Source organism: Aythya fuligula, chromosome 5 (genome assembly GCF_009819795.1).
Source record: "Aythya fuligula isolate bAytFul2 chromosome 5, bAytFul2.pri, whole genome shotgun sequence".
Lineage (NCBI taxonomy): Eukaryota > Metazoa > Chordata > Aves > Anseriformes > Anatidae > Aythya > Aythya fuligula.
Genome location: NC_045563.1, coordinates 46,380,894 through 46,408,323, shown reverse-complemented (window position 1 = coordinate 46,408,323; position 27,430 = coordinate 46,380,894). Strand labels below are relative to the sequence as shown.

At 43.5% G+C, this 27,430-nt stretch overlaps 1 protein-coding gene across 3 annotated transcripts in view; it reads right to left on the bottom strand.

Annotated features, from left to right (window-relative positions):
• Positions 1-27,430, bottom strand: part of TSPAN4 (tetraspanin 4) — a 394,615-nt gene that overhangs the window by 10,297 nt on the left and 356,888 nt on the right. For all 3 annotated transcript variants that reach the window (XM_032188291.1, XM_032188292.1, XM_032188290.1), the window contains one exon: positions 7,689-7,790. In XM_032188291.1, coding sequence (XP_032044182.1) covers positions 7,689-7,790 — 102 coding nt within the window. The remainder of the gene's footprint in view (positions 1-7,688; positions 7,791-27,430) is intronic.

Genomic DNA, 27,430 nt, shown 5'->3' with positions numbered 1-27,430 from the left:
CTACAGAACTGCTCCCAGCTACAGGCCGTACTTTGCGCTTTCTCAAGGCTATGCCAGCCACCTCCTTGGCCCCAAAATGCCTTGCTGAGGTCTCATTTTTTAAGCCTGATTTTATATAAGCCTGTGCAGTATTTTTCACTTCCATACACAGCCCATTCCTCTCGTTTCTGATAGCTCATAATCATGCCAAGTTCTCCATCACCAAGTCTTAGGACCTCACATTAGGTCCTATTAGGATTTAGGACGCTGATACTTACACGGACCTGAGCGTGTTTTCCCTCTAACAGCTGTAGGGTCTGTGGGCACGGAGGGCTGAGTGGCCAGCTCTGCACGCACCAGAGATCTGCCATTCAAGACCAACAGAGGGCAGAGGTGTCACACGTTGCCTTGCACATCTTACCTCACTTAGCACGCACAGAAAGCAGTCTGCAATAGAGACGTTTCAGTGCTCACAGCTCTGTTTTTCTTCTGCCAAACAAAACTCAGAAATCCTTCCTGGACTCGCATCTATCCCCCTAAGGTTCTGCTCAGAATTCTGATTTGGTCTGTGGCAGAAATCAATCCTTAGCTTGCTAGCGTTTGATTTGTGAGTTTACAGGCTGCATTTTCTATAAAATGCCTTCAAAGAGAAAAAAAAGTTTGGGACTTTCTTTTGTTCCTTTATGTTGCTGCACACAAGACAGGAGTTCCATGAGGAAGCGGTCCCAAATACGGATCAGAGCAGTATGGAGCACAGGCCATGCATTTGAAGAGTGTGGATCTATCTGGAAATTTTACGAGAAGGTCTTGCAGGGTGTCATCATTAGTTATCAGTCAGCTTTTTTGATAGATGGAAGTGACAGCTTGTCTTTCAAGCAAGCCTTGAAAATGCAGCTCATCTGTGATACACAGAGTAGAATAGAAAGGGCTGAGATGTTTGTGTGCTGTTCTGGCCAAACACAAGTGATAGAAGTTTACATAGACTGGGACTGAACCCCTTCTCCCCATAATTTTGTAAGGCTGAGTGTCTCAAAGTCTGACAGACTATGGGGATGACGTACAGGTTTTGTAGCTCAAATACAGGTGTTGAGACCAGCTCTTTTATGGGTCCCATGAAGCAGATCATGGCTATGCCATGATCTAGGATTGGGATGCCAAACAGAGAAAAAGTTCCCAGTAAGCCAACAGGTAGAAATGATAGGAGGGGATGCAGGTATGGACAAGCTGCAGTGGGACAAATTTGGCTTGGTCTTGGTCACGCATTCCCTGCCCACGCAGATCCTCTGTGTACTGTACAAAAGCAGAGGACTAAATATTGATACTTACCTGCCACTGCTGGCAGGTAAGGCAGTCCCAGCAAGGGGAGAAAGGGCTAAGGAAAGATCAAGGGTGAAAGAGAATGAAATTGCATGAGGATCAATAACCTTGGTGCTGGAAGAAATAATGATAACACATCAAAAGAGATGTCAAGTCTTCGGAAGACAAAGAAAGGCTGCACGAAGGAATTAAGCAGTGGCTGATATGCAGTCCTAAAGGAGAGGGAGCGCTGACTGCTGACGTGCAAGCACCACAGGGAACCAGCGGGCAGGCAGCGGCCAGTGAAACCCACGTCAGGCACGCAGCATCTGCAGGGAGCAGAGGCACTGAGAGGGCAGCAGGCCAAGCAAGAGGCAAGAACAAGGAAATGAGCAGCCGTGGGTCTGAGTGGGTCACCAGCACAGCTTCAGCACAGGGGGGCGGCCAGAAGCCGAAGAGATGGATAAACTGAAAGCTCAGTAACCTGGGAGACTTCAACGCGAGGGCCCAAGCAGAGAAGAGCGAGCGTGGGAGTGATTTTGGTTGTGTTACAAGCAACTGATCTATCCTGTGTGCAGCAAGGTGAACAACAAGGAGTAGCCAAATTATTAAGGCAGATGAGGGACTGCTAAACAAACAGAGTAAGCATAATAAAGGCACATGCTGGGGACAATGAGCAAACTAAGATTACTTTCTAGAGATTTGTGGGCCATGTTATGCTAAATGTTAAAAGGTACGTGTTTTCTGAGCAAAGATGGTTGGAGACAGACCTATAGCTTGGAGGGTGGAGAAAGCACACGGCACGTGGAAGGTACTTTCTGCAACCAGCAGTTTGCTGCAGCCAGTTAGATCAGAGCTCACGTTCCTTCACCAAGGCTGATGTTTTGCCATGGCTAGAAAGTTAAACTGCCTGATTGTCATGAAGCAATTGAGGACTCTGTTTCCTGGAGGGTAAGCTACAACCACCTTCATTTTATGGGCATTGTTTACAGTCCCATATTACTCCTTTCACTAGTTAAAGTTAGATAGGGTTGCCTAATTGCTGGATTTTGCCCCGAGTTTCAAGAGGAAACAATTCACTCACATTTTTAGACGCAATTACAAACTACTTGTGCTCATTTGGGGCATCTTGCTTGACACACTTTAAAAAGGAGTAATGGCAGGTACTGTCCTGACTAGCAGGAACTTTAAGGCGCCCTGACTTGGACACCTCAGATCACTTGATGCCAGGGCTTGTACCTGTGAGAGAACCTGTCTAATTGGAGGTAATTGTGCCTGCCCACACAAACAAATGGGGTACTTCTGGCACAAGGTGACAGCTGGGTACTGCTTCTATGCTCACACCCTCCAAATGTTGGGGCACAGTGGCTCAAACAAGCAAAAAGCTCATGAAATTCCCCTGCACATCCAACCTCCTGCTGCTGAACGTTCCCAGCAATACTGACACAACGATGCTGTTTGCTTCACATGGGAGGCTCCGTCTCCTGAGGTATCAAACCACATTTTGTCCTCCTCGGTTACAGATGTCTGTCCCTCCCCAGTATTGATTACCGGGGGGTCTGAAGGGGCGTGCTGGTTCCCAAAAGCCCAGGTGCAATCAAAAGGTGGTGCTGCTAAGGTGCTTTCCCAGCCAAACGCACCAGCGGCACTGAGGTCTCTGCGGTGTATTTTTGGAATGGAAGCTGCTTGCAGATGGCTTTATTTTTGTGTTAACAAGCAATTGCTGCTTGGTATATCTATGGCTGGTAATTTATGTTAAACACGGTATTTCCATCTTACTGCAGTGGAAATGTAAAGATTCTTGCATGGATTTTGCTGGTATTCAAGACTGAACAGGCCTTATTTTCACTGCCAAAATCTCGCAAGATCAGCCACGTTGGGACAGGGACTTTGGAGAAAAAAAGAAAAAAAAGATAAAAAGATAAAAATTGAACATGCAGACATCCAGTCCCTGACTCAGTCAGGTTTTAGTAGGGACACTAGGGACAGCGTAGGATGACTTTTATATTATTTATTTTTTCTTTCATCACTGTAAAAAGTAGTGCATAAGATGGTTATAATTTAAAATCATATAATGTTTAATGGATTTCTGGGATTAGTTCAGCAGTAATCCCAAAGTATGTTTTGATCTAACATCAAATCAATGACAGGGTGGAGGGAGATTGGGTCAAATTTTGTTCTCAGTTACATTGGTCTAAATAGACATGAAAGGGATTACACAGCAATAAAAGTGAGCTGAATTTGCTCACTTTAGTGAAGCTAATGCTTTTTCTCCTTGCTTCTCAAATTACTGCCTGGTTAGTTAAAAGGAGAAGTGTTCAAAAATTGATCACAGAGGTGCTGGGGATGAAGCAACGTTTTAAAAATTAATGCATATTTCTCATTTCCTAATGATCTCTACCTGTAACTTTAACCAGTCCTAGTTGGTGAGGAGTGTGATATGGTTCTGTGTAACTGACATCCTAAACTATTGGAATTTCAGCCATACTTAAAAAAAAATAATGTATGCTTTTGTGGTCTTTAGTTATGACACGCATTAAGTCACCTGCTTGTGCGTTGGATTCTTTTAAGGCTTGAAACTCCATTGAGAAAGCAGTGAGTTTGGTAAGCTGAAGGTATTAAAAAGAAATCAATAAAATGTTCCAGTTTGCACCAGCTCCCTGACCTAAAGGCTTAACACCGCTGCAGAACAAGCCTAGTGCTTTCCTCTACCATGCATTGCATGTATGCAGCTCAGCCCCACTCCCTCGCTGGTAATCCCAGCAGACCACAGACCACGTCTAGATGTTTCTCCCAGCAGTGGGGCCTGCCCGAGCCTGCCTTGTCCTTGTCCTGGTTACATGTGCTCTGCATGCTTCTGGGAAAAAGGGGAAAACAATTCCTTGAGGCACAAAGGCTTCAATGAAGAAAGCCCCTCAAAAGAGGAGGAACAACTCAAAACCAGCCCCCATTCCCCTCCCTGCTTAGCTCTTCTGTCACACTGGTCAGGGACACCCCCACCCACCCCACTCTGGAGAAGAGGAAGGGGAGCCTGCCCGTCTGCTGGGTCACCCCGAAGGAGCCCAACAGCCCCGTTCACAGGTGCCTGTGTTTGCGCTGGCCATCCATGCTCCAGTGGAGACGGCTCCCTAACTCGTGACCAGCCAGTCCCATGGAGACCCACTGCCACCAGCTACATGGGGCTCTGTTTCTGTTTCTTTTCTTCCCCTTCTTTAAGCAGCAGTTGCCACACTTGGTGGCACTTGGTGACCTCTGGGTGGAGACAGTCTGTAGGTAACAGCAGGACAACTGCAGAGCTACGCCAGAGCTCGGTCCCGTGGGTCTAGGCCTAGTACTTTAATCCCAGTGCCAGCCTTCTGCTCTAGCTCTGAGTAATGCTTGTGCAAAGAAAGGAGGGTGAATGCGGAGGGGACAAGGGAGGACGACTCATCATCATTTCTGCTACTGTCAAGTTTTATTTCGCCTTTTTCTGAGGCTGCTGTTTTCCATCCACATACAGACATGGCCCATAGCTCAACTGATGACTGGTGTCTACTGGCTCCATTAAAAAAATGAGTGCTGAGACATTCTGCTGTATGGCAACGTGATTAGCTCTAACAGGGTTGGGGGGGAGCTGTCCCTTAGCAGCCAGAATGAGAACAGCAAGTCTGGGCCGGGACCTTCCCTTCTGCAAGTCCCCTGCATGCTCCTAATCCTCTCATCAGCGATTACACTCTACTGATTAGCGATGTAAGGGGTAACGATTATTACCGAACACAAAAAATAATACTTGGCATTTACATAGTGCTATTCAACTGCAAAGTGCTTTACATAATTAACTATGCTGGATTGCCTCCACTGCACCACTGCAATAGTCTGTTCCAAAATAGTTTTGAAAGATACATGTGAAAAGCAATTATGCAGAGCAGTAAGGCTGGCTCTCTGGGAGCGCCGTGCTCCTCTCCTCGCTACCCAGCGCCAGGAGCACGCGGGCTGTACGAGGGCGGTGCTGCCAGGATGCAGCGAGGTGCTCTTGTGGCTGGCCTGCTAGAAAAGAGTGTGACTTAACACAACTGCAGGTGGCTTGCAAGGTGGCACTTTCTTTCCTGTTATCTTTTGGGCTCTTTTGGGGCTTAATAACTCACTGACATTAGGACTAGCTGACCTCTGAAACTTGTAAGACCCTCTGTAAACAGTAAGAGGTTTCAAGGCCAAAGGAACCATTAATATCATCTAGCATCATCTGTAGCACTGCAAAGACCACAAACTATCAAGCCCAAGCTTGTCACTGAACAAGGCCATTTATTTTAGAAATAAAAAAACAAAACAAAAACAAAAACCAACAAACTGTCTCAACTTCAGGGAGGGGGGATGCAGCATCCTGCTCCAAAAATGGCATCTTGCCATCAAATACCTGTAGCTTGTGTTTTCAGCTCTCAGATCAATTGCAGTGCTCCCTACTTTCAAAAACCATTTCCCTTCCTGCTCCCTTTAAGGACTGCAATCAAAGCGCTACTTCATCTTTTCCTGGTTAACGTGAAGCTTTGTAAATTTCTCACCATCAAGTAGATTTCCACAGTTCTGATTATTCTGGCATATCTTTATTGAATCCAGCCCAGTTTGTGAACATCTTGAAAAAAATGCGGTGGATAGATGAATTGGACATACCAGAATATATTGTTGCACCAATTTTACAGGAAGGAAGCAGAAGCACAGGCTGTGTGTCCCTTAAATCCTCCACATAATGTTTTTTCCTCCACCTTAGATATATATCTAACACTTCTTGGGGTGTCACTGAAAACAGATTAATATTTACCACAAACACCTTAACATTAGTAAATTTTACTCCAGAATGAAGTTAGTGTGAGGGGGCAAAACTTCTATCTTCTGTTTGAAATAAGCAATGATATTAAACATTTTATCTACATTTCATACGACATACCATTGGGCCGGCACCTCAAAATGCATTTCTCTTGTCAGTAATTTCCCCCTTTTCATATAGCATAGTGTTGGAAGAGAAAAATATTAGGAACTAATGCAAAGTGCTGAGTCCATTGAAACGTAACAGAAGGAACCTTCCCCATGCAGTTGCTAGGATGGCAGACTAGGAAGCTTGTTTGCTGGACCTGAGCTGTTCAAGACTTTCGTATGCAGTACTGTCACCGCCAGCCTGCTGCTCTCTATACGGACAGGACCTACAGCCCCAAAATATGCATGGATTAGCAAACCCATTCTTTGGCTCTGCTAGCGACCCTGAATGTTTGAACTCCCCACCTTCCTTGGCAGCCCGCCACTCCGGTTATCTTACATTGTATAGAAAAGTATACGTGAAACTTGAACACTATCAGACTGGAAGATGTACAGTTCCGGATTTTACTAAAGTAAAGGACAAAAAGGGAAAATGAGCAGGTTTATTGTACCAGAATGCGGTAGGTTGCCCATCCATCATCTTGAGTAGTTCATATAGCTTTGGAAGCATTGGCAGAGGTTATCGTTTCTGGACAATTTAAGGCATCAGAGGCAAGACTAGAGCCCTGCTTGTCTGCACCATGCTAGCACCTCTGGAAGAGAATTCTGAGAAAGCTACAGAAGATATTCTGGGTAAAACCAAGGTGGCACAAGTGCTTCTTCCTAAAGCTGAAGAGAAATTGAAGCACTTTTCCTCATTCAAGGACTACTTAGATCAGAAAGATCGTACCCAAGAGAAATAATTGCACTGAATATGAGAAGAGATGGACAGAGCTAATAAACCTGGACTGTAAATGATGGCGTTCCCTCAGCAAGCCAGACAAGGACAAAAGGAAAAAGCCAGCTATGGAGTTCAGCTTAGCCTGATGAGACAAACACTGGCAGAGTGTTGTCAGAGCATCAGAATGATGCGACAGCGGTGGCAACATAACAAAAATCATTCCCAGCCCATCTGTGATGGAGGATGACTGAATTCTGCTGGGAAAAAATGTGCTGACTGTAGGAGGAGGTTGCAAACACCACGGCCAGTTTCCATTTTGTGCTAGAGGAAATCAACAACAGCAACAAAAGGAGACAAGGCCGAAATGAAACAGGTCTGAAGTGTTTGTTATTACGCTATTGCTGCTCGCTCCGACATAAGCTATTGCTTTGACTTTAAAGAGAAGGTGACGCTTGCCTGCCATTTGACCATCTCCTCCACTCTTTGCACGGCAAACTAAGTGATATGTAGGTGTCAAAAAAATATAAATATTTAACAGAAATTAGCTATCCTGGCCAAAATAAATAAACATAAATCACCATTTGTTACAAATAGCATTTAGTTGCTAATGTGCTGATTGGATGGGAGGAAGAGGTTGGCTTGGGATCTGGGGGTCTAATTAGGTCTGCACACAGAATATGCTGTTCCAGAACCCAGAGGGCAGAGAGGAAGGGAAAAAAAAAAAAAACAACAAGCTCAGACTTACATCTGTTTGAATGATGCTCCATGCATTAGTTAGGCCAATGTTTCCATCTGTCCCATACAAATGAAGCCCCTTCTTCAGATCGCGCTGAGCATACTTGTCAATCTGAAACAACAACAAAAGACACAAAACTCAAACTTTGCTGAGTACAACCATTCCGAATCAGAGTGCAGGGGGGCACGGAGATGTTAGCCAATAGTCATAAACTGAAATAAATAAGAAGTTAACTGACATTTCCTAAAGCCATTCTCCCGTAGAGTTGGTGTCTATTACAGGTATCTGCAGAGAACATTAGGAGCCCCAGTTCTGAGTTAATGGCTATGTTTTCCATTGCAGACCTCCAGAATGTCTTTTCCCTTCTCCCTTAACCACCAAAGTACTATAGAGAGACTGGATTCAGTTTAATCCTCATTTTTGCAAATGAGACCTATAAATGAAAACTTTCATCTACCCATAGCATTTCCTTTAAGCTTAATATCTTTCTGTTAAGAACAAGTTCCCCGCAGCATCTTTCATTTGCTTCCTAAAAGATCAGCAGCCGCACCAACGTTGTAGTGATGCTCTGACCTGTATTTATTATTTTGGCCAAGGCACCCCACTTCTTACACCTAGACAGATGTAGTTATATTGAAGCAGCAGGGAAAGAGCTATCCAAAATTCAGGATATAAATTCAAGAATTTAGCTACTAAATGGAGCTGCTCTTAAATAAAGTTCTGCTTTAGAGGCCTTTGCAGTGCTAGAGAGTTGAGTCTCTCTCTCGGGTACAGCAGGCTGCTGTTGGGCCCACTGGTCACCAACAAACAGCGTCTGAACCGACTGCAAGTGCTCTCTGCCAGGATAACCACATGTACAGGTTTGTACAGAATCAAGCAAACAAAAAAGGGAAGGAACATTTCTATATTATTGTTATGCATAGTCACAGCTTAACCTGATTTTTCTGCTGTAAATGCAAAGCACTGAGGAGCTGCTCAGATATGCCCATCCATCCCCCCCACTGGGTGCTCCTCAGTGACAGCCGAGGTGCAGCAGGAAGGGTGAGCAGAGCTGTCCCTCCTTCTTCTCCCTTAATCTGCTCTAACTCTGACTGCAAAATACAATGCTACTCAGATCTTTTTGCTGCAGCAGTCAAAATGACAACCAAAATAAATTCACAGCTTGCTTCACGGGGACAGTCTAAGGTAAGGCCTGCCTCTCTTCGACATCGGACATCAGACAGACCAAACATATTCCTTGGTAATTGCGTCTCTGACACCAGTCATTCCAGCTAGGGGCATCCAAAATGAAACAACCGATGCTACCTTTGAGTTAAAGCTATTGTGCTTCTACCATACTCTAGGATTTTCCATCTGCGCCCTTCACACTTAATTGTTTTTGTTTGCTCCTGGAAAAAAAGTGGATGCAAAGCATCTCCCTCAGTGTAAAAGAGGAACTCTGAACCTACTGCGTCATAATTATTATGGGGTAAATGTAAAGCTACTCAACAACACAACTCCATGACAAACTATGACTTCAGACGTTCATCACAATGAAGAGATCTCTGCTGCACGTGCAAAGGTGGTGCTTGGTCTCTCCGTTTCTCTCGTTTCCTTCTTAGAAGTTTACTACCACCAAGCAGAGCCACTGACAGTATACAGCTCTGGGGTAGCACCAGAAAAAGCTAGTGCTTACTCTCACCACCTTGACTGTCAAACAAGCACTTTCTCGTGGATGACTATCTTGAACAGGAGGTGTTCTGCTCCCACTGCAATTATCATTGAAGCTGCTTTTGATTTTATGCAGAGAGAATACACAGTCACTGGAACATTAATTAGAACAGAAAACCAAATCTGAAAGCTATTATTAAGCTTGAAGTTAGCTGAGAAAATTACTGGCAATAAATGATAAAGTTACACGTGTTTGGGATTCCTAGCCTTCCTTTAGGAATTAGACTGGGCTGGGTTTCAGCTCTTCACTTACTCTCAACATCCTGCTGTCTGGACCTCCGGTGGTCTCAAGCAGAACCACCAGTGAGGATGGATAGGCACAGTTGTGCTGTTAGTTTGAGAAAGGCTCTGAAATTTAGCTAGTGTCTTACAGAAGTACTGAGGTAATTTGATTGTTGAAAAACTAATTCGGAAAGGGACGGGTGGACAGGAACAGCCTAGCTGAGCGCAGATATCTAGCTATAAGATTTATCGCCTTGAAGACAAACGAGGAAGGTCTATTTGGAATATTAATTTATCAGACTTAAGAAAATCTGCCCTGCAAAGTGAGAGAGCTATGCATCAGCCTACAGTTCCCATCACTGCTAATCTGGAAGAAGGGGGATGAGGTCATATGAAACAGTGAAACTTCTCTGAAAGGCACATGGCATCCTACCAGATGCAAAATGTGAAGTTTGCATTTCTGCACTCAGATTTTGATTTGCAAACCTTTGCAGTGGCTCAACACAATAATCCATTTTACGCAGGCTCACAGGCTGCCCTTGTCAAGGCAATCTCCATGTCCTACTTGAGATCAATGATGTTTAATAACTTGCAATCAACATTTATAAAGTACTTCAACATCAGGAGTAATGTTTCGTTAGCTCGTGTGTACTTTAACATGGTCTCAATAGACTGCCTCTCCGTGAGTTCCTGTTCTTCCTTTTACCTGCAGAAGATTCACTAATGAGCAACTTGCAGAGGCAAAATGAAAGCAAGCCCTCTCCTTCTCATAAAGCTAACCACTCTTCCCGGCACAAATACTGTAAGAATTTTATGTTGTGAACACAACTGGCAACAGACTTCCACATTTCAGAAACAGAGTGAACAGCAAAATGTTACTCAAGAAAACAGGCATTATGTGACCACGTCCTTCACTAGTATTTCAAAGTGTCAGTGCTTTGAAATCAAGTCCCTTCACATCAATTCATGCACGTCGTATGACCCATTACTATTATTTGTTGGTTTAAAAACAGTGTCTGTTTGAACACCTTGCTTACAAGGGGACATACGCGCTTTATAACCCCACGCTGTATGTGTGTCTCATTTCCTTCTCTCATCTCCAGGCAGTCTCTCGACAGCTTGCTTCTTTGCAAGAGGCAGGCATACAGATGCTGTGAACAGTACCTCCAGATTTCTTTGCTTTTTTATTCCTTGTCCACTGACATGGGAAGCTATCTAGAAGTCTTGTAGTTGTATATATAAGTATAAACATATACAGCTTTGTATTTATGTGAGTGACTGTAAATGCCGCATTTTACGGAGTTCTCCTTTATATGAGTTTCTAACTGATCTTCTAACCAAGTGTGCTGTAAATGCCTTTTTCAAAGAGCTACTCCTCAAACCATTCATACTCTGCTGCATGTTTACACTAGGGTCAAAAAGGTGTTCGGCATCCCCACAGCCTTTCACCCTGCCAAGCTGATATGGCTGTGCCGTAACTCCCACCTCTCCGTACGGTCTGCCTGCAGGGATGGGTTCTGCCTGCCTTCACCTCCCTGCAACCTCGCTGAGTATGGTGGGCATCCAGAAACAAGGGTGGAAGTTTTGAGCTGGAAAAGCTCTTACAGATGGGCTGATGCTCCCATGAGAGATGGGAGAAAAACTCCGAGCCTGATTTGAAGACGACAACAAATTTGGTATGGTGAGAAAATGGATGTGAGAGTCACCCTTCATGTGAGCACAGAGCCCTCAAAGCAACCTTGTGCAGCACAGCCGAGAGAGCCCTTTTTATTAACGTGCGTCTATTCATTAGTTGGTCTTGACACAGAAGCAGCAGAACTTCTAAGAGCCCAGACAAGGCATTAAGCAAGACCACTTCCCTCATTCAGGCCACGAGGAGTTCAGTGTCCACGTGCAGTCCTATTAAAAGCACATTAACCTCTGCTTTGATGACCTGCCTGAGAGGTTTTAACATGGATATTTTTTCTTACCTAACTGAAGTGCTGTTTGAAGCTCTAGACATGTGATTCTGACTGGTTTCAATCAGAGTTAAGCAAAACTCAACACCTACTTTTGGAACATGACTGGCAAACCCTCCTCCAGGTCATTCTGTTTCCTGCTAGCCTGGATTTTGTTTGTTCCTCAAAATATGTTTGGAATAGCAGGAACTTTTAAATATATCTTTATTTTAATTTAATTGTATATTTGATTTAAATGAAAACTCACAAAACACTCCCAGCTGCCTCTTTTTCTGCCTTCCATTTGACTTTTTCCGCAAATGATCTTTCTGAAAATGAAATGCTGCAGCAGAGTGATTCATCAAGTCTGCTGAAAAGCAATCCCACCCAGCATTCACCAATCTGTCAGCTTCTCTTGTTTGTCTCTGCGCTACCAGTCCTCAGCCGGGCAAAACGTCTCTCACAAAACAGGGGCTGTACGAGCTGTATTAAATATTCTGCAGTCTGAATCTGCTGTGTTCTCCCATACACAAGCCATGCCTTTGGCAAAGCATAATACTTGTGAAGGAGCACAACGAAGCATAATAAAAAACTCTCAGCAGGCAAACCATTATTCTAAATGAGATGCCTATTTTTAGTCATGTGGATTTCCTTAGAAGAAAGGGTTTCTGAAAGGTTAGACAGTAAGAACCTTTTATCAATCTGGAAGTGAAGCAGAGAAAAATTCTTCTTCTCCTTAGGATTCATCAGGCAAAAGATGAGAGGAGCGAGCTTCTATGTGGCACCACTTTCATGCAAATTCCTTCTGGCTTCGGTCACATTGGAGGTTTATTCCTGTTTGTTAACATCACCAGGTTTCAGTGGCATTTCTGCTAAGAGCAGTTCAATGCATCCTGCTGCTCAGAGTGGAAATCCATTACAAGATCACCACTTCATAGAGCAGGGCATACATGGCTAGCTCTTCACCTAACGTCAGATCCTGTTCCCACTGAAACAAGCACAAATATTTTCCCACCATCTTCCATCAGAGCCTAACTTAAATATCTCATTGCCTTATCAAAAAGACTTTCTAAAAAACAAATGATACCACTCTATGGTACACAGGTCATGTGCAGAGAGCTTCAGGCACGTAAGTACCGCAGTATCTGAACAAGAAGGGAGCTGCAGGACCTGTGGCAGGACTGGAGAGTAACTGCAGCCGAGGTCAGTGGCTGGAAGCAGCTGATGCAGCGAGGAAGAAGGGGCAGCAATCTGGCCCAGCCTCATCTACAGCACAGCAGTGGCCAGGCGTCCCTTACACACACCTTACTTAAACCTGTGAATAAATTCAGGCCAAGTTAAGAAGCAGTTCCTTGGGACAGCTACTGCAGCCGTAGCAATTCACACGTAAGGCTTGTTTTACTCTCGGTTGTGTCCCCTCTTTGCTTTGGAAACGTGGAGCCCACAAGGGGCGCTGTGGCTGGCTGGCAAGCCCAGTGCCAGGCCAGCACCCTTCAAGAGGACCAGGAGGTGCCAGACTCCTTCTTGCCTTCCTGGTAAAAGCCAGGGAACTGCAACAACAAGTTGTATCTGCACAGAGCCTGGGTTTTTGCCAGTGTTTACAGTATGATACAACTCTCTGATTAAGCTGAAGCCACAGCGACACTGAAGAGCCAAATCCTTCCTGCTGTCCCAGCAGACTGTGAGGCTTTGCTGAAATCCTCTCTGGAGGAAGGGCCAAAAGCAGCCTCTTGGGGAGATCTTTCTTTATCAGCTCCTTTTCAACTTGCTGCCAGCATGAGATGTCACTTACATTCTGGCATCACCTTTAGGCACACGCCAGACAGAGGATGCCAGCAGCAACCCCAGCTTTCTAACCCACAGGTAAATAGAGGCTTTTAATTTCAAGCCTCAGTACTTCCCTACCACATCCTGAATGAAAAAAAATTCCACCCAGCCAGCTCCCAAACTGGACAAAGCCACTCAGCAGCGCTTCAATATAGGTAAGTAAATATTCCTGACCTTTGTGGTGATTGCTTCCCCTACCTCTCTGCCTCTCCACCCGGGTAGGAGAAGCTGCAAGGAAATGACAAAATATCCAATAGTTTCCCACCAGGCAAAACTTTCAATGTAATGCCTTGATGATCATTTTCTACAAATAGCAGGGAGTGGGAAATCAAATGCAAACAGAAAGCACCTAATCTATAAGGTCATTTGTGGGAGCCCTCTTGCCTGCTAAGAAGAGATGAGATTGATTGTACCAACAGGTAAGGCTTGTTTTAAATGAGATGTCCCCAGGTCTGTCTATAAGAGGAAGAAGCTCAGGGCAGTATGTGTTTTCTTCAGCACTGAACTCCTTGCACTGTCTGCCTCTCAATAGAAATCTTGTAAGATTTTAGGATAAGGACTACTAAGCTATGTAAGAGGCATTGCATGAGTTTTGCTGATGTTTGGCAATCAAGGGACAACAGACTCATTTCTTGTCAGTGCCACCAGTGTTACACGGCATCTCCAAGATGCTTTAGTCAGCTCTGGGAGATTCCCTCTTCCTCGCTTTCTCTCCAGATGTGAAACAGCTCCAGGTCTTAACATTTTCTTGTAATTTCTTCCTTAAAAACACCCAGCTGCTTGCTTATTGAATTTTCTTTTCCTAATTTGACTGTAAAAGCCTACCTCAGGAATAAAATATTTAAGAATCTTCCAAGGTTGCTGAACTGCTTATTGACTCTAGCCATGTTTGATACCAGCAGATATACACCGTGACTGGCTGTGTAACTTCAGAGGGTGAGCAGAGAACAGAGGAACAGAAGGTCCTAAGAAATGACCTGGGATTGGGAAGAAGCTGTGCAACAGGCTTCCTATGTGCTCTTGAAATGTCATGGCTTGTCTTGTGTTTCAGTTCTTTATTGATAAAACAGAAGATACCACACTGCACTTGTGCCACAAAATTTGGAGCAAGTATTGAATACCAAAAACTACCTGGGACACGAAGCCCTGTACAGAATCTGAGCTAATCTGAGTTACTGACCTGAAAGGGACAGTAACCCTCCTGACACTGAGAGGGTTAAACTGAGGTCCAGCAGGAAGCAAAAGAAGGGAGCAGGAAGCCTGGAGCAGGAAACTGGTGAAACTTTGAGTCTCCCACCACGAGAACCAAGAACCTGCAGTAGTTTTTATTAGAAAAAAATACAAGGAAGCCAAAGAACTTGGGTTTTCAGATCTGTTTTCCTGGTGTCCGGGGTTTGTGCATACAATTAGCTGCAATTTCATCAGTCTTCTGCCTGTGAGCACCTGCTTGTGCTCAAAAGCAGGCGACAAGGCACCTGACGTGGCAGACAGCTGAGGCTGCAAGAGAGGCAGCCACTGAAACATCCCTGTGCTGTTCATACCATTAAAACACCAACAAATCCCAAGAGCAGCTTTACTGTTGCTTTGTTTTAAACAGAGATCACAAGTATGACGAGTCACTAGGCTTTGCCAATCAAACTTCTCGTGCAAGAGCAAATTCACGTGTTTACAGCAAACCACAGCTCATTTTGTTCAAATGATTCCTTTAAAGTTCTAGGGGAGAGAGCTGTTTTCTCGTAGGGTGGTTGTTTAGGTCCCCATCATTGCTGGTGTAAGTGGAAAGTATGCTTTTCTTTAGCCAAGGAGGTCACTGCAATCTAATCTGTTCTCTTCCACAGCAACAGCTGAATAGCTTGTGCATCAGGTCCCCAGGCTTGTTTAAATAAAGTACATCATAACTAGCTCAGAGAGAAGGGCTCAAAATATTAAGATGCACATTCTTAGCTTGATACAGACTTAATCCAATGGCACAGCTGACTACTTATTTAAGAGGATGGGTACATGCAGCTCTCTATCCTCTGTGGCACCCTGTGCATCGGCACTCCCAAGTGAGACTGTCCTCCACCTCCTTAAAAAAAAAACTGAGCTCATTTATTTTTAGTGAACCTGGAAATAAAAGCCTTGAGCATGAATTCTTTGCTTGCTGCTTCTTGTTTCAGGGCAGTTTGCACGGAGCAGTGAGCATGGGGAAAGGGCTAGGTAAAACTATGCAGGTAAATCAAATCAATTACATACACAGAAGGCTAACACAACTAATTAATTACTAGGACATTAAGTGAATTCTTCTAGAGCATTATGCGTTTTGAGTGACAAAAGTCTCACCAGCATATTGGAGGAATTTCAATGAGAGAACACAAAGGTGCATGTTTTTTATGAAATACAGAATTATTAATACAGCACTGTGGATGCTTTTTATGATGATTCTTTATAAGAAACCTTTTGTTCATATGTAAATAAACTCTTCTTCAGGTTATTAAGCTGGTTGGGGAAAATGATACCAACATCCTCAATAGATGTGACACCAGCAAAGTCAGGTGCTGTCGTTACCCAGCATTGCCATTTCTCTTCCAGAATGTAATTTCCCTTTAGGAAGGGAAATTTTTTCTTGCTCATTAGGTTTTCTCCGTGTACTTGCTCCGAAGATGACTCAGAAAAGATCTGACTCTGAAGACTCAGAAGAGATCTGACCCCTTTTTCCAGCTATGCGTCCCACCAGCTGCTGTTCTCAGCAATGCCCATCATGAGTATCAGCCTCGTGTCCCACAGATCTCCCAAATGATCCTCAAAGCGTTTGTCTCCTTTGGATGCCAACCCTCCTACTCACTCATTTCCCCACAGTAAGAATAATTCCTTCCCTGCATGTCCCAGTAGATGGCAATTTTGCCTTGATCTTCAGTGGCTATAGGACCACTTCTGTGCCAGGGTGTAAAGACTCCTCTGAGCCATGTTCATGTATTGAAATCCCATGTACATGGAATCTACAACAGCAGAAAAGGGAAATGCCCGTTCCTTCAAAACCTGTGCTTGTGTTGAGAATAATTCCAGGATATCTGTATTCAGCCTCTTTGCCTTTTTCTAAGATACTCACTTTCATTTGTCCTCAACAGCCATCAGTATATCCTCAGATAAGCAAATTGGGAAGGATACTAATTAATGTGATACATGCTGTTTAGCCTTTGTTTGCCAAGAGACATGAAAGGTGGGTTGGATTTGTGTTTCAAGTGCTAACAACCTGTTATCTCCATCTCTGCAGACCAAAAAAAACACCCTAAAAAACCCAAATACCTAGGGATGCACATGTCAATAGAGCTTGAGATCCAATTAGCTGCCACAAAGGCTTCAGAGCGTGCAGAGGCAAACTGAAGCAAGGAGACAAGCCTCCTTCCTTGTAGGAACTGATGACCATTGTGCGATGATATATTAGGCGGAACCGTGACATTGGGCACAGACTCCTTCGCAGATGCTGTGTGCTGGGAAGGGGAAAGCCAGTAGGATACTCACAGAGATGAAGGACTTGGCCACTTGCCCAATAAGCCATTTGTTGCAGCCTTCCCATGGGATCAACTGTAGTTTCAATTATTTACGATACTCATTTACTTAGTTTAAAGGTGAATGAGAGGGCTTTCAAAGCAAACCTACTAAAATATCAGGGGAGGAATGATAGCAAAGGCAAAGCATACCCTACACTCTCCCTGTGGCAAGAGAAGATGGGCCAGTCCCACAAACCATCTAAGTGGGGGCTCTCTGTCAAATTCATTTATCCAAGGAACCTCATTTCTTCTTAAATTAACAACTGTCATAGGAAAATATAAGCCAAAACACAGAATTTGTCTGGTGCTGTGAGGTAAATACATCTCTGAGCAAGTGACAATTATACCCTACCTAGATCTGAATGGTGGCACCTGAACCTTGCTGGAGGTGATGGGAAAGGCATGTAAGCTCCCTGGGGTTTATCACTGGCACTGCAGTGATAAGAAAGAGAGAAAGAGAGAAAGAGAGAAAGAAAGAGAGAAAGAAAGAGAGAAAGAAAGAGAAAGAGAGAAAGAGAGAAAGAGAGAAAGAGAGAAAGAGAGAAAGAGAGAAAGAGAGAAAGAGAGAAAGAGAGAAAGAGAGAAAGAAAGAAAGAAAGAAAGAAAGAAAGAAAGAAAGAAAGAAAGAAAGAAAGAAAGAAAGAAAGAAAGAAAGAAAGAAAGAAAGAAAGAGAAAGAAAACCAAAACAGATTAAAGCCCACTGTAGGGTTAATATCTGTTACTCTGCCTGGAGAAACTTGTCTGGAAAGGCAGGCTGGCAGAGAGATGCTGTGGATTGCACCAACTGTGTCTTCCTAAATCCAGGGATCGTTAGTCCTTAGGGGAAGTGAGCTATGCACACAGCCTGCTTTATTATTCTTAAGATATGCTTTCTCTGAAATGAACTCATTTTAAATAAATAATGCTGCAAGGAGAATTACCACTGTCCTCAGAGGGAACGAAACAGCAGGCGAAGTTGTGCTCGTGACAGCAAGCTTTATGCCTACCACGGGAGGATCTCTGCTCAGCCTCCAGGTGGGAGGACTGCACATGGCAGCCCCAGAGCGAGAGGGTAGCAGAAGTCCTGGCTCTGGGGAAAGGCATGCTTGGAGAGACAGAGGGCTCTGCAGGAACACTTGGCTACTTTGCAGAAACTCAGCAAGACCATTTGAAGAGCTGCCAGGCTTTATTCTGAAGAAAATGGAGAAAGATCTCTATATCCTCCTGGCGAACCACCAGAGAAGGTAATTATCTCCATACCTACATTTTCTTCCTTGAAAATATGTTCTTTTCTTCTAATCACACAGACATGCACTTACAAGAATCAAAGGTTACGTGAAATACCAGCTCCTCAGCTAGTAGAAATCTGCCTGGCTCCACGGAAATCAATGGAGTTGCTCACATTTCTACTTACCTGGCATCAGTCACATAGGCTCTCCAGTGGCTCAGAAACATGTTTCTATTGGGGTACATGCAAGTTTGTAAAACATTCCCTCTTCAAAACAGCATTTCTGACATCGTGGGAGTTCTGACCTTCATGAGCAACTGGAATTATTACTTTTAATCATCAGGTAGCTTTTAAGTGGAGATGTCGTGAACTGGTAAATAAAATGTCTTGGAAAGCTAGTAGATGACAAAAGCAACGGAAGTGAGTAACTGCTATTAAATGCCTCTTTGGTTTTAATGAAAGAAACAATTGCAGCTCTTCACTGTATACTTCACAGAAAACAGATTTTAGCATGAAGGGAATGATTTGGGACTCAGTGACTGAAATGAAAACTACATGGAGATTGCTTTCCATAATAACAGAAAACAAGCACATAAACAACCTGCCAGTCACACTTCTGTAACACAAAATGCACGTTTCCAACATCCTCTCTACTTCTAATCATGTCACAAAGAGCTGCATTTCTCTCGTGAAGTCAGGCAGGTTGAATGGAGAAGGGAAGGCAGTTGTTTCACCATACAGAGGTGAATGGCAGTGTCTTCATACAGACAGGGTACTGGGGCCTGCAATGTTTCCATAAGAACAAAAAAATTATTGACATAAAATCGGCATTTAGTAAATGAACAGCAGAAACCCTGCTAAATGCAAAAAAGCTGGATAAAAGGAGAAACTGGAAATCTTGGAGAAAGGTTCACCCCAAACTGCTACTGCCTGGGGAGCCTCCTATATCCCAGAATGTGATCCATTCAAAGGACCCGAGCGAGATTATGATCTGAGCCACCCTCACCTAACCCAATAAAACCCAGACATACTAGTAAGCATTTGGAGATCACATACCAGATATAGCTGAACTACGGGTAAGCAGACTTCCCCAGTGAAAGGGGATGCCCGTGTTGTGACAGAAAATACTCAAGAGACCGGTGAGTGACTTGCTATCACCATGAGATAACATAAAATGATTCACTTCGCTGACTTCATAGCCTGAAATCTTGTACCTTCATACAAAACATACTGCATCAACAGTGATGCCTGGCCTATTAAACTGTCCCATTCCAAATCCAAAGGAGTGACTGTTTAGGAAAAAGGAAGAAAATTTGCAGAGTTGGTCCCTCTCGGCCTGGCTGCCTCTCAACAACAGAACAAGGTCACATCTAAAAGCATATAGAGAACTGTCTACAATAATCCAGACTCAATCAAATCACTGCCGGCCACAACACCATCTCCTTCAGATGGCAATCACTTTTAATCAGTTCCAAGCACAAGCTGCATCTTAATCAGGATCCTTAAAGGGCATATCTCCACTGGATAATTTCACCTTGAATTAATTGACTGCCAGTCACCTCGAGGTCACTGACACATTTGTAAAGGTTAGTTTGGACAATCTCCAGACACCTCGGATTTGCTTCTGAGATCAGGCTACAGTAATATTAGCTGGGCACAAACACGTACGTAGTGTCCAATATCACCTATAAAGCCACACAAATTGTCTGAGGCGACTGCCTCTCAATCTCAGGACAGTTGTTTGGTGAGTGCAAGCCTATGGCATGGGCTTTACCCTGTCACCAACCAGCTATGCTAACTCATCTCCTTTCTTTTTCTTCCAAAAATCCCTCCAGTCCTACAAGCTTTCTGGCAAGTAGGAACAGAACATTGGTTTTGTTTTGTTTGTTTTTCCTGTTTATTTTGGTTGTATCATACACCACCTGCACATTCATACACATCTTCCAGAAGAGGATCTGTTTCTGAAAGGTTGAGCTGAAGACCCAAACCAAATTTCTGCTGTATGCAAGTGCTGCTTCTACAGAGGGGACCAAGGTTGTGGAAGTGATCTGGGCAGACCGAGCTACTGTCAGTTAGGATCTGGTTTATTCACCAACAGCCCGTCAGAAGTGTGAGCTACCCCTCGGAGGAGTGGATGCTGAAAAAAAAGGTTAAATCTGCCACATATGACAATGGTCTCAAGAACCCTTGGTCTCAAGAACCAAGGGATGCTCTTCAGCTGCCTCTGGCTTGTTTTGTACTTACTGCTTGTGCTTCTAACTTTTCATCTTAAAAATCAAAACGAGTCCCTCTTTCCTAATTAAGAGATTGATTTTTTGAAAAAGAGAAGCATTGATCCTGTCTCTGTGTAAAGCTGGACACCGTCTTCTCTCTCTCTTCCCCCTTGCACGCTTTGGTGTCTAGGAACACTGGCTGAGCTAGCGCTGAGACCTTTTTCTCCATGGGGTTTCTCTCCACCCATCTAACTTACTGCTTTCAGTGCCCCTAAATAGCTCCAATTTCACTGACATTTACTAACAGCTTCAAGGTTTATGGGGGCATAAGAGAAAGGAAAATCAGTGCAGCTATACTGAACGTATTTTAAAAAGTAAAGTTACAGATAAAGAACAGTAATAAAAACAAGGGATTCATCCAGTGGGGATTTCAACGGGTTCTTGACCCCAAGTTATTTGATATCTTTCTCATTGCTAGGGAAAGAAGTCAAAAAAAATCACTGCTAATAGGATTTCGTAGATAACACCAAATTTGCTGTGCATTAAATAATCTGCTGAGATCACTTGGACTGCCTGGTTACAGAGTCTTTGGCTTATCCAGCCAAAATGCAAGAACAGACATTTAGGAACAAAGAAGAGCGGTCACACTATGAGACTGTAAGACTCTGGAAAGGAGAAAATCTGCAGAAGGACTGAGGAAACGAACACGCTCCGAGAGCAAAGCTTCCAACTTGAAGGGGCAATGATCATGGGTATACTTAGCATAAGCTCAATAAAGGCTGAGATGTGTCAGCACTGCTACGCTGTAGGACTGACATCCACACTTTTGGAGATCAACAGAAAATTTGGGAAGATTTCAGAGAAGACCTACAAGAAAAAGCCAGAGAACCACGCTTTGCTTCACACAGCTAACGCTCTTGGATAAACTACGCAGAGTGGCAGGGTTAAAAAGCAGCCTAATTGCAGCCTTCACATACCTACATGGAGAAGCAATTCTCAACAGCAGACAGCACTTTAATCTACCAGAAAAAGACATAATGAGAGTTAATGGTTAGAAGTTTAAGCTAGACAAATGCAAGACAGAAACAAGGCACAATTTTAACTGTGAAAAAACAATCTTTGGAACAATTTATTGAGAAATGAGGTGCAGTCAATGATGTCTTTAAATCAAGGCTCAAGAGTTTTGTAAAGTTATAATTCAGATGCAATTAGTTTGATGGTGACAATACTGATTGAAATGCTATGGATCGCAGGTGACCTGAACAGTTTTATCTGGTCTTACAACCTCTAAGCCTTTCCAGAAGGTTACAGGGTTTTCCAAGGACAGGGACTTTGTTATTCATGCCAGATTGTTACCCATGCCCTGCTCCTTCAACTTTACTTCAGATCCATCCTGGAAGAAAAGTTGATAGCAAACAAGTCAATCTATTTAGCACATCCCGCCTTGGAGCGTCAGGCACTGCTTCTTTTAAACTGGCACTGGTGATTTGGGGGCACAAATCGTGCTCTGTGGGGGCACAAATCATGCTCCATCACAGTCCAGGAACCTTGAATGAGCATGGGGAAATGCCTTTTATTCCCTCCTTTGACATAAAGCCAAGACCCCTAGACACACAGCACAGAACGCCTTCGATACACCTTTCAATAGTCAAGGCCAGGTGATTTTGTCAGCCCAAATGGCTGAGTCACTTTGACTCCTCTAATTTTGTTTGCAGTGACACTGCCTCTGTTCTCTGGCCACTCACTGCCACGGACACCCATGTTCGCCACACTCCCTAGTCCTGCTTTAGTTCTGCAGGAACTTTTTTCTAGAAAAGCATCTGGTTCACGGCATCCTATTCAGAATCCCATTAACTTTTTTATTTGAAAAACTTCCATCACCTAAACTGTAACAATTTCAGAAAACACAGTGCTGTGATTAGCTGCGGTGAGGCTACCTGCCAATTTTGGACCCGAAGCACGGGAAAAGCTCACATTCAGTCCGATGTGACCGTGACACGCTTCGGTGCTCATTTCAAACCTTAATATAGACAGACCTGGATCGATAGCAATAAAGCTCCTACGGGACAAAAAGATGTTTGGAGCAGAGATCACAATTTTCCTTACCTGATCCTATAGGCCTAAAAACAACATCGGAGGCCTCCGGGTGTTGCTGCAGTGAAAATAAAACATATACACACAGAAGTGCAAGCTGTGATTTTTTTTGGAGGGTACTGAAAGACTGGGGAATTCATAGCAACGTTTATAAATGCTAGAAAATGTTACTTTTATCAAGAATGAAAATTAGTCTGAGACTTGTTCTGCTGTTTATTCATTGTTCACTGTTGATCATTTAACACATTTTCTTCATTCTATCACAGAAAGAAAATATACCCAATTTGGCCAGGATGACAAAGTGCACAAGCTAAATATTGAGTAGCAAAAAGACAAAGAGAATGGTTTTTGAACAACCTGCATGCAAAAAACACCAAACCAAACCAAATCAAACCAAAAAAAACCCACCCTACCACTGCACAGCATCAAGGAAATTACAGGCTGGGATTAGCCTGCAAATGAGTCACTAATCCAAAGGAGCGACCTTGTATTTTTATCAGTATTGCCAGCTCTTGGGATACTTTCAAAAGTCACATCAGAGTCTCATGGAGCTTTGTATAATACTCCTGCTACTGTATCCAGCAGGTACAGTAGAGAATCTTGGTGTTTATTAAAAAGTGGTTTAGTGTAAAATGTTGAGACTTCATTATTTTCACTATTTTTTTAATATTAAAAACCAAAATGTGAATAAAAACAAACCAATGCCCAAGAAATAGCCATACTTGTCGCTTTGCCTCACCATCAGCATTACTTTGCATATTTTTTTTATGCTGAATGCAGTCAGCTTCTCACCTCAGGCTGATGATGTGGCTATTTAACAGATGCTGCAGCTACCCCGCCTATTTGAACCAGCTCCGAATCTAACAAAATATCCAGTACTGTATATACAGTAGCTTCAACTGAGCATCAAGAGGCACTCGGTGTCAGTAACAACCATTTACTTCCTATGACGTGTGGGTGATATTTTCCCCCATCTGATCCTATGCAGTGACCATGTCCTCTCTGCCATGTACCTCTGAGATGGGTGGCATCCAGCCCTCACCCGAGCTGCTTGGCAATGCAGCGCAGTCTGCCAGCAACAACTGGGGAAGTCTTTGCTGTGCCAGCTCTCACCTTCCTTGGGTTTGACTGCTGGAAAATGCAGTTATCACAGAAAGCGTAGAGGCTCTCTATCTGTGATAAAGTTTATTTACCTGTGATTTCTTTTCCAAAATAGAAAAATGTGATAGTATCAGGGTTTTGTTGTTTTTTCCTACTACTAAACCCAGCATAGTGCTGCTGCATTTCTTGCTATCACATCCATGAAGACAAACAGAGCAGAAAGAAAAGCCAGTGGCCTCACATATCTTTTTCAACAACGCAGAAAACATATAGACTATGTAATTTCAGAAGACCGCATCCCATCTAGTATTGCTTTGGAACATAATTGCATGAAATACTCTTCTGAGTGTTGCCTGGGTCTGTGGTCAGATTCCAAATCTCCGGATTTTGGAAGTCAGCAAGAGAAGAAGCAGTGCTGAAACCCAGTTGGTGGCACTGGAAGTGCTGCAGCATGTTCACAACAGAAAAAAATAAGCCACAACTTTTGAACTGGGTTGTGTCAAAAGGGCAAGGTGGCAACACATCTGACAAGGAGAAACTCAGAAATCGCTGAGCGAGAACCCGGGGATCAATGGTGTAGGAGTCAGAGCATTTGGAGGAAGAAAGGCTTTGAGGCTTATATGCAAATATGCACGCTCAACATGCTCCAGTGAAGGAGCTCAAGACGAGGTGACAGTGCTCACTGCTGTCACCAGAGACAAGGGTGCTTCAGAGTTCATTAGCACCAGGGTTGAGATTGGCACCACTAAAACGACGAGGACCACGATAACATTACAGAAAGTCCCAAGACAGGGACTGGATTCCAAATGATCTTACACTGCAAAGGCCCCAGCCCCACCAACAGTTGTTACGGAGCAGTAATGATCACTTTGCTAACCTCACCTCGGTGGGAACAGCCAATCTTGCAGACAAACACACACGCTGATCGGTAAGGGAAACATTCAGGCGAGAGCCACAGGTGGTGTAAGCTGGAGCTGCATCAGGAGGAACACTGCGTCATGCAAACCAGAGCCTCTCATCATCATACAAACAGTTTGTTGATAGGTAAGCGTGCCATCAGCAATCTAATCCTGGAAACTGAGTTGAAACCACGCAAATCAAAAGCAACAGACATTGAGGCTTTGCATAAAGCAGCTTTGCACATGAAAAATGACACTCGGCATACATGGAGTAAATGAGACCTGGCATCCTTAACTGCAAGGACTGAATCAAGTTTCAATTACTAAACCCATTGCGCTCAGCTCTTGCTACAAATTAAGAGGACAAGAGAAATGCTTAGACTAATCAGCCAGGGCTGGAATTCCTCCCGCTAAGACAGCTTATGTAGACACATGGGAAAAAAAATTCAACACATTAGAAAAATACTGGGAAACAGAAAGCTGGGTATTCGGTGGATGGCTATCACCAAAACTATGTAGGGCTTATAAAACACAAGTTCCAGAACAACCACTGTAAATGGTAATATTGGAAAAGATGCACTAAAAGTTTGATGAAAAAAGGCACCATTTGCAAGGTAATTTCAATGAAAATTAGTAGAGGAAAAGAACTTGTATGATCTATTTACGCTACACGTAAGCAATGCACAACACTCCTGTTTGTTCTTCTGTTTTAGAAAACCTTCTAGTTTAAGCCTGCAAAACTTTAGCTCCGACTGACCAAATGAGGGATCGACAGCCTTCAGAAACAAGCTGCCTACCAGCCAGACCAGAAGTATCAAACATCAGAAGTATTTCCAGGGGTTTGGGTACAAAACAGTTAAAAACCATGACCTTTGTCTACTCTTATCTCCTTGGATTTGGGGGAAAAGAAAGGGGAGCATCAATGGGGCAACCACGGTTCTTCTCCCAGTTATTTTAGGTAGACGTACAACCTGTTGCAGATCGCATTAGATATGCTGAAATTAGGACAGGAAACTTCTCGTTAGCTTTCACAAATCTAATTACGTAAATTAATATACCCCAAGCAACAGAAAATTCGCCACGTGCCCTTTGAGGAAGGGGATTCTCTTCCTTGTGAAACTGCAAGCCAGCATCAGGCATCCCCTCCTACACGGGCAAAGCGGTTTCCAAAAGGGTCAGTTTAAACCTGTGAAGAACATTTGGGGTTATAAAATCATAACCCCATACTGAGAGACAACGGCAGAAAGCCTCAGGGTATCGATTTTGCCCACTGAGGACAAACAGTGCGAGCAGTCTCGTAACGAGGGCACAAGGCTGAGAAGCAGGATTAAAACCAGGAATGTCCTACGCCATTCAAGCCAAGGGGAAGCAGAGATTAAAAGCAGGCCAGCACTCAAAACAGCCAGTTAAAGCACAGTTGAGCTTTCTCCTGTATCACTATGTCACCCACCCCACTACACAGCAGTACGAGACAGTTACTGCAGCAAGAGCCAACCTGTGATTTGCTCCGGAAAATAATTCCCACAGAACCACCTCTGCTTTGACCTGTCCAAAATCTACAGAGGGGAAAAAATGCCACCCTTGAAATTACTTTGGCCCTCTAATTTTTAACTGTCAGAGGCAATTCCTTTGAAATCTAATTCATGATTTGCAGGCTTCATTAAGTTTTCCTAAGTAATTTTAAACTTAAATCACCATTGGCAAATCCATCATTTATTGATAGAAGCATTAGGACTCTAACAGAGTGTGACTTGTGATGAAACGAGATAGGAAGGGATGAGGGCGGAAAAATGTGCTCCCATCTTCCACAAAATACCTTTTGGTAAAAATAATCAGACAGGGAAAAAAATAGGTTTTTTTTTTTTTGTTTTGTTTTTGTTTTTGTTTTTGTTTTCAACAGGCAATTTAAGAAAAGCTTCCAAAATTGTTAAAATTACCTCCTAAAACTTGGTGATTAGACACAAGGTAAACTCAGGAACAAGTATAATTAATAAGTTTTCTTATTATTTACAGAGAAATTGTAAGGACAGAGTGCAGTAAAACTCCATCCCATGAAAGAGAAGGGAATAAATAAAAACATGTCAAAGCAAATAATCCACACTAGAGAAGCCCAGATCTTTGTGCCAATTTAATCGCTCACCACGCTGAATCCTGTGCTTCTGGCTGAGGACATGTTGAAACAGGAGAAAGATGATGATGCTACTTTGATTGATATTGAAGGACTTAGTGTATAATACTCTGCACTTTATAGGTAGATAGTTTCCAAACAAATGGCATTCAAGTACACTTCTCAGAGGCGTGCTGGCCTGTACGTATCTGATGCTACCAAGACAAATCTGCTTCGTGCATTGTTGCCAACTCCCTTCAACATAACCTGCCAATTAGGAATATATTTCCTTTTAATTACAGATAGCCATTTTATTTACAGTACCCGATTTATCATAACATCACTCCCTTAGCCCAGCAATTACAATTTCTGGCCACCCATTTTGAACTGATGTGATAAAATATACGTTTTGCATGTTAAGTGACTTCCACGTAACTCCCAAAGAAAACCCTCCTCGTGCTGAGGTGCAAAGTGCTGCTGTCTCAGACAGGTGAGTGCCAGAGGAGCCAAGTCCCTGCATCTTCTCACCTGTGGCAATGCGAGGCTGTGCGGCAGCAAGAGTTAATGCTGCAAAGTCAGGAAGCATGTGGAAAAGAAACCCCCACTGCAATCAAGCCTGAGCATGCTGCAATTTGCAAGCTGATTGATGCTGGCCACAAGGAAAGGATAGGAAAAAGAAGATGAAAAAGAACCACAATGTCCCTACAGTGCTAGCACATGGTGCAGCAGCGTGAAAACTATCAATATTTGGTGTAGTTTAAGAAGAGAGGGGAGTGCCACTAACGTCGATGGGGTTACCCCTAAATTCAGGCATGTTCATAAAATCACTGGCTGGCTTCTAAGCCAGACTTCACCTACGTTAGAACTACCCTCATCACTGAGATGCGTGTGTATTTTGGTGAC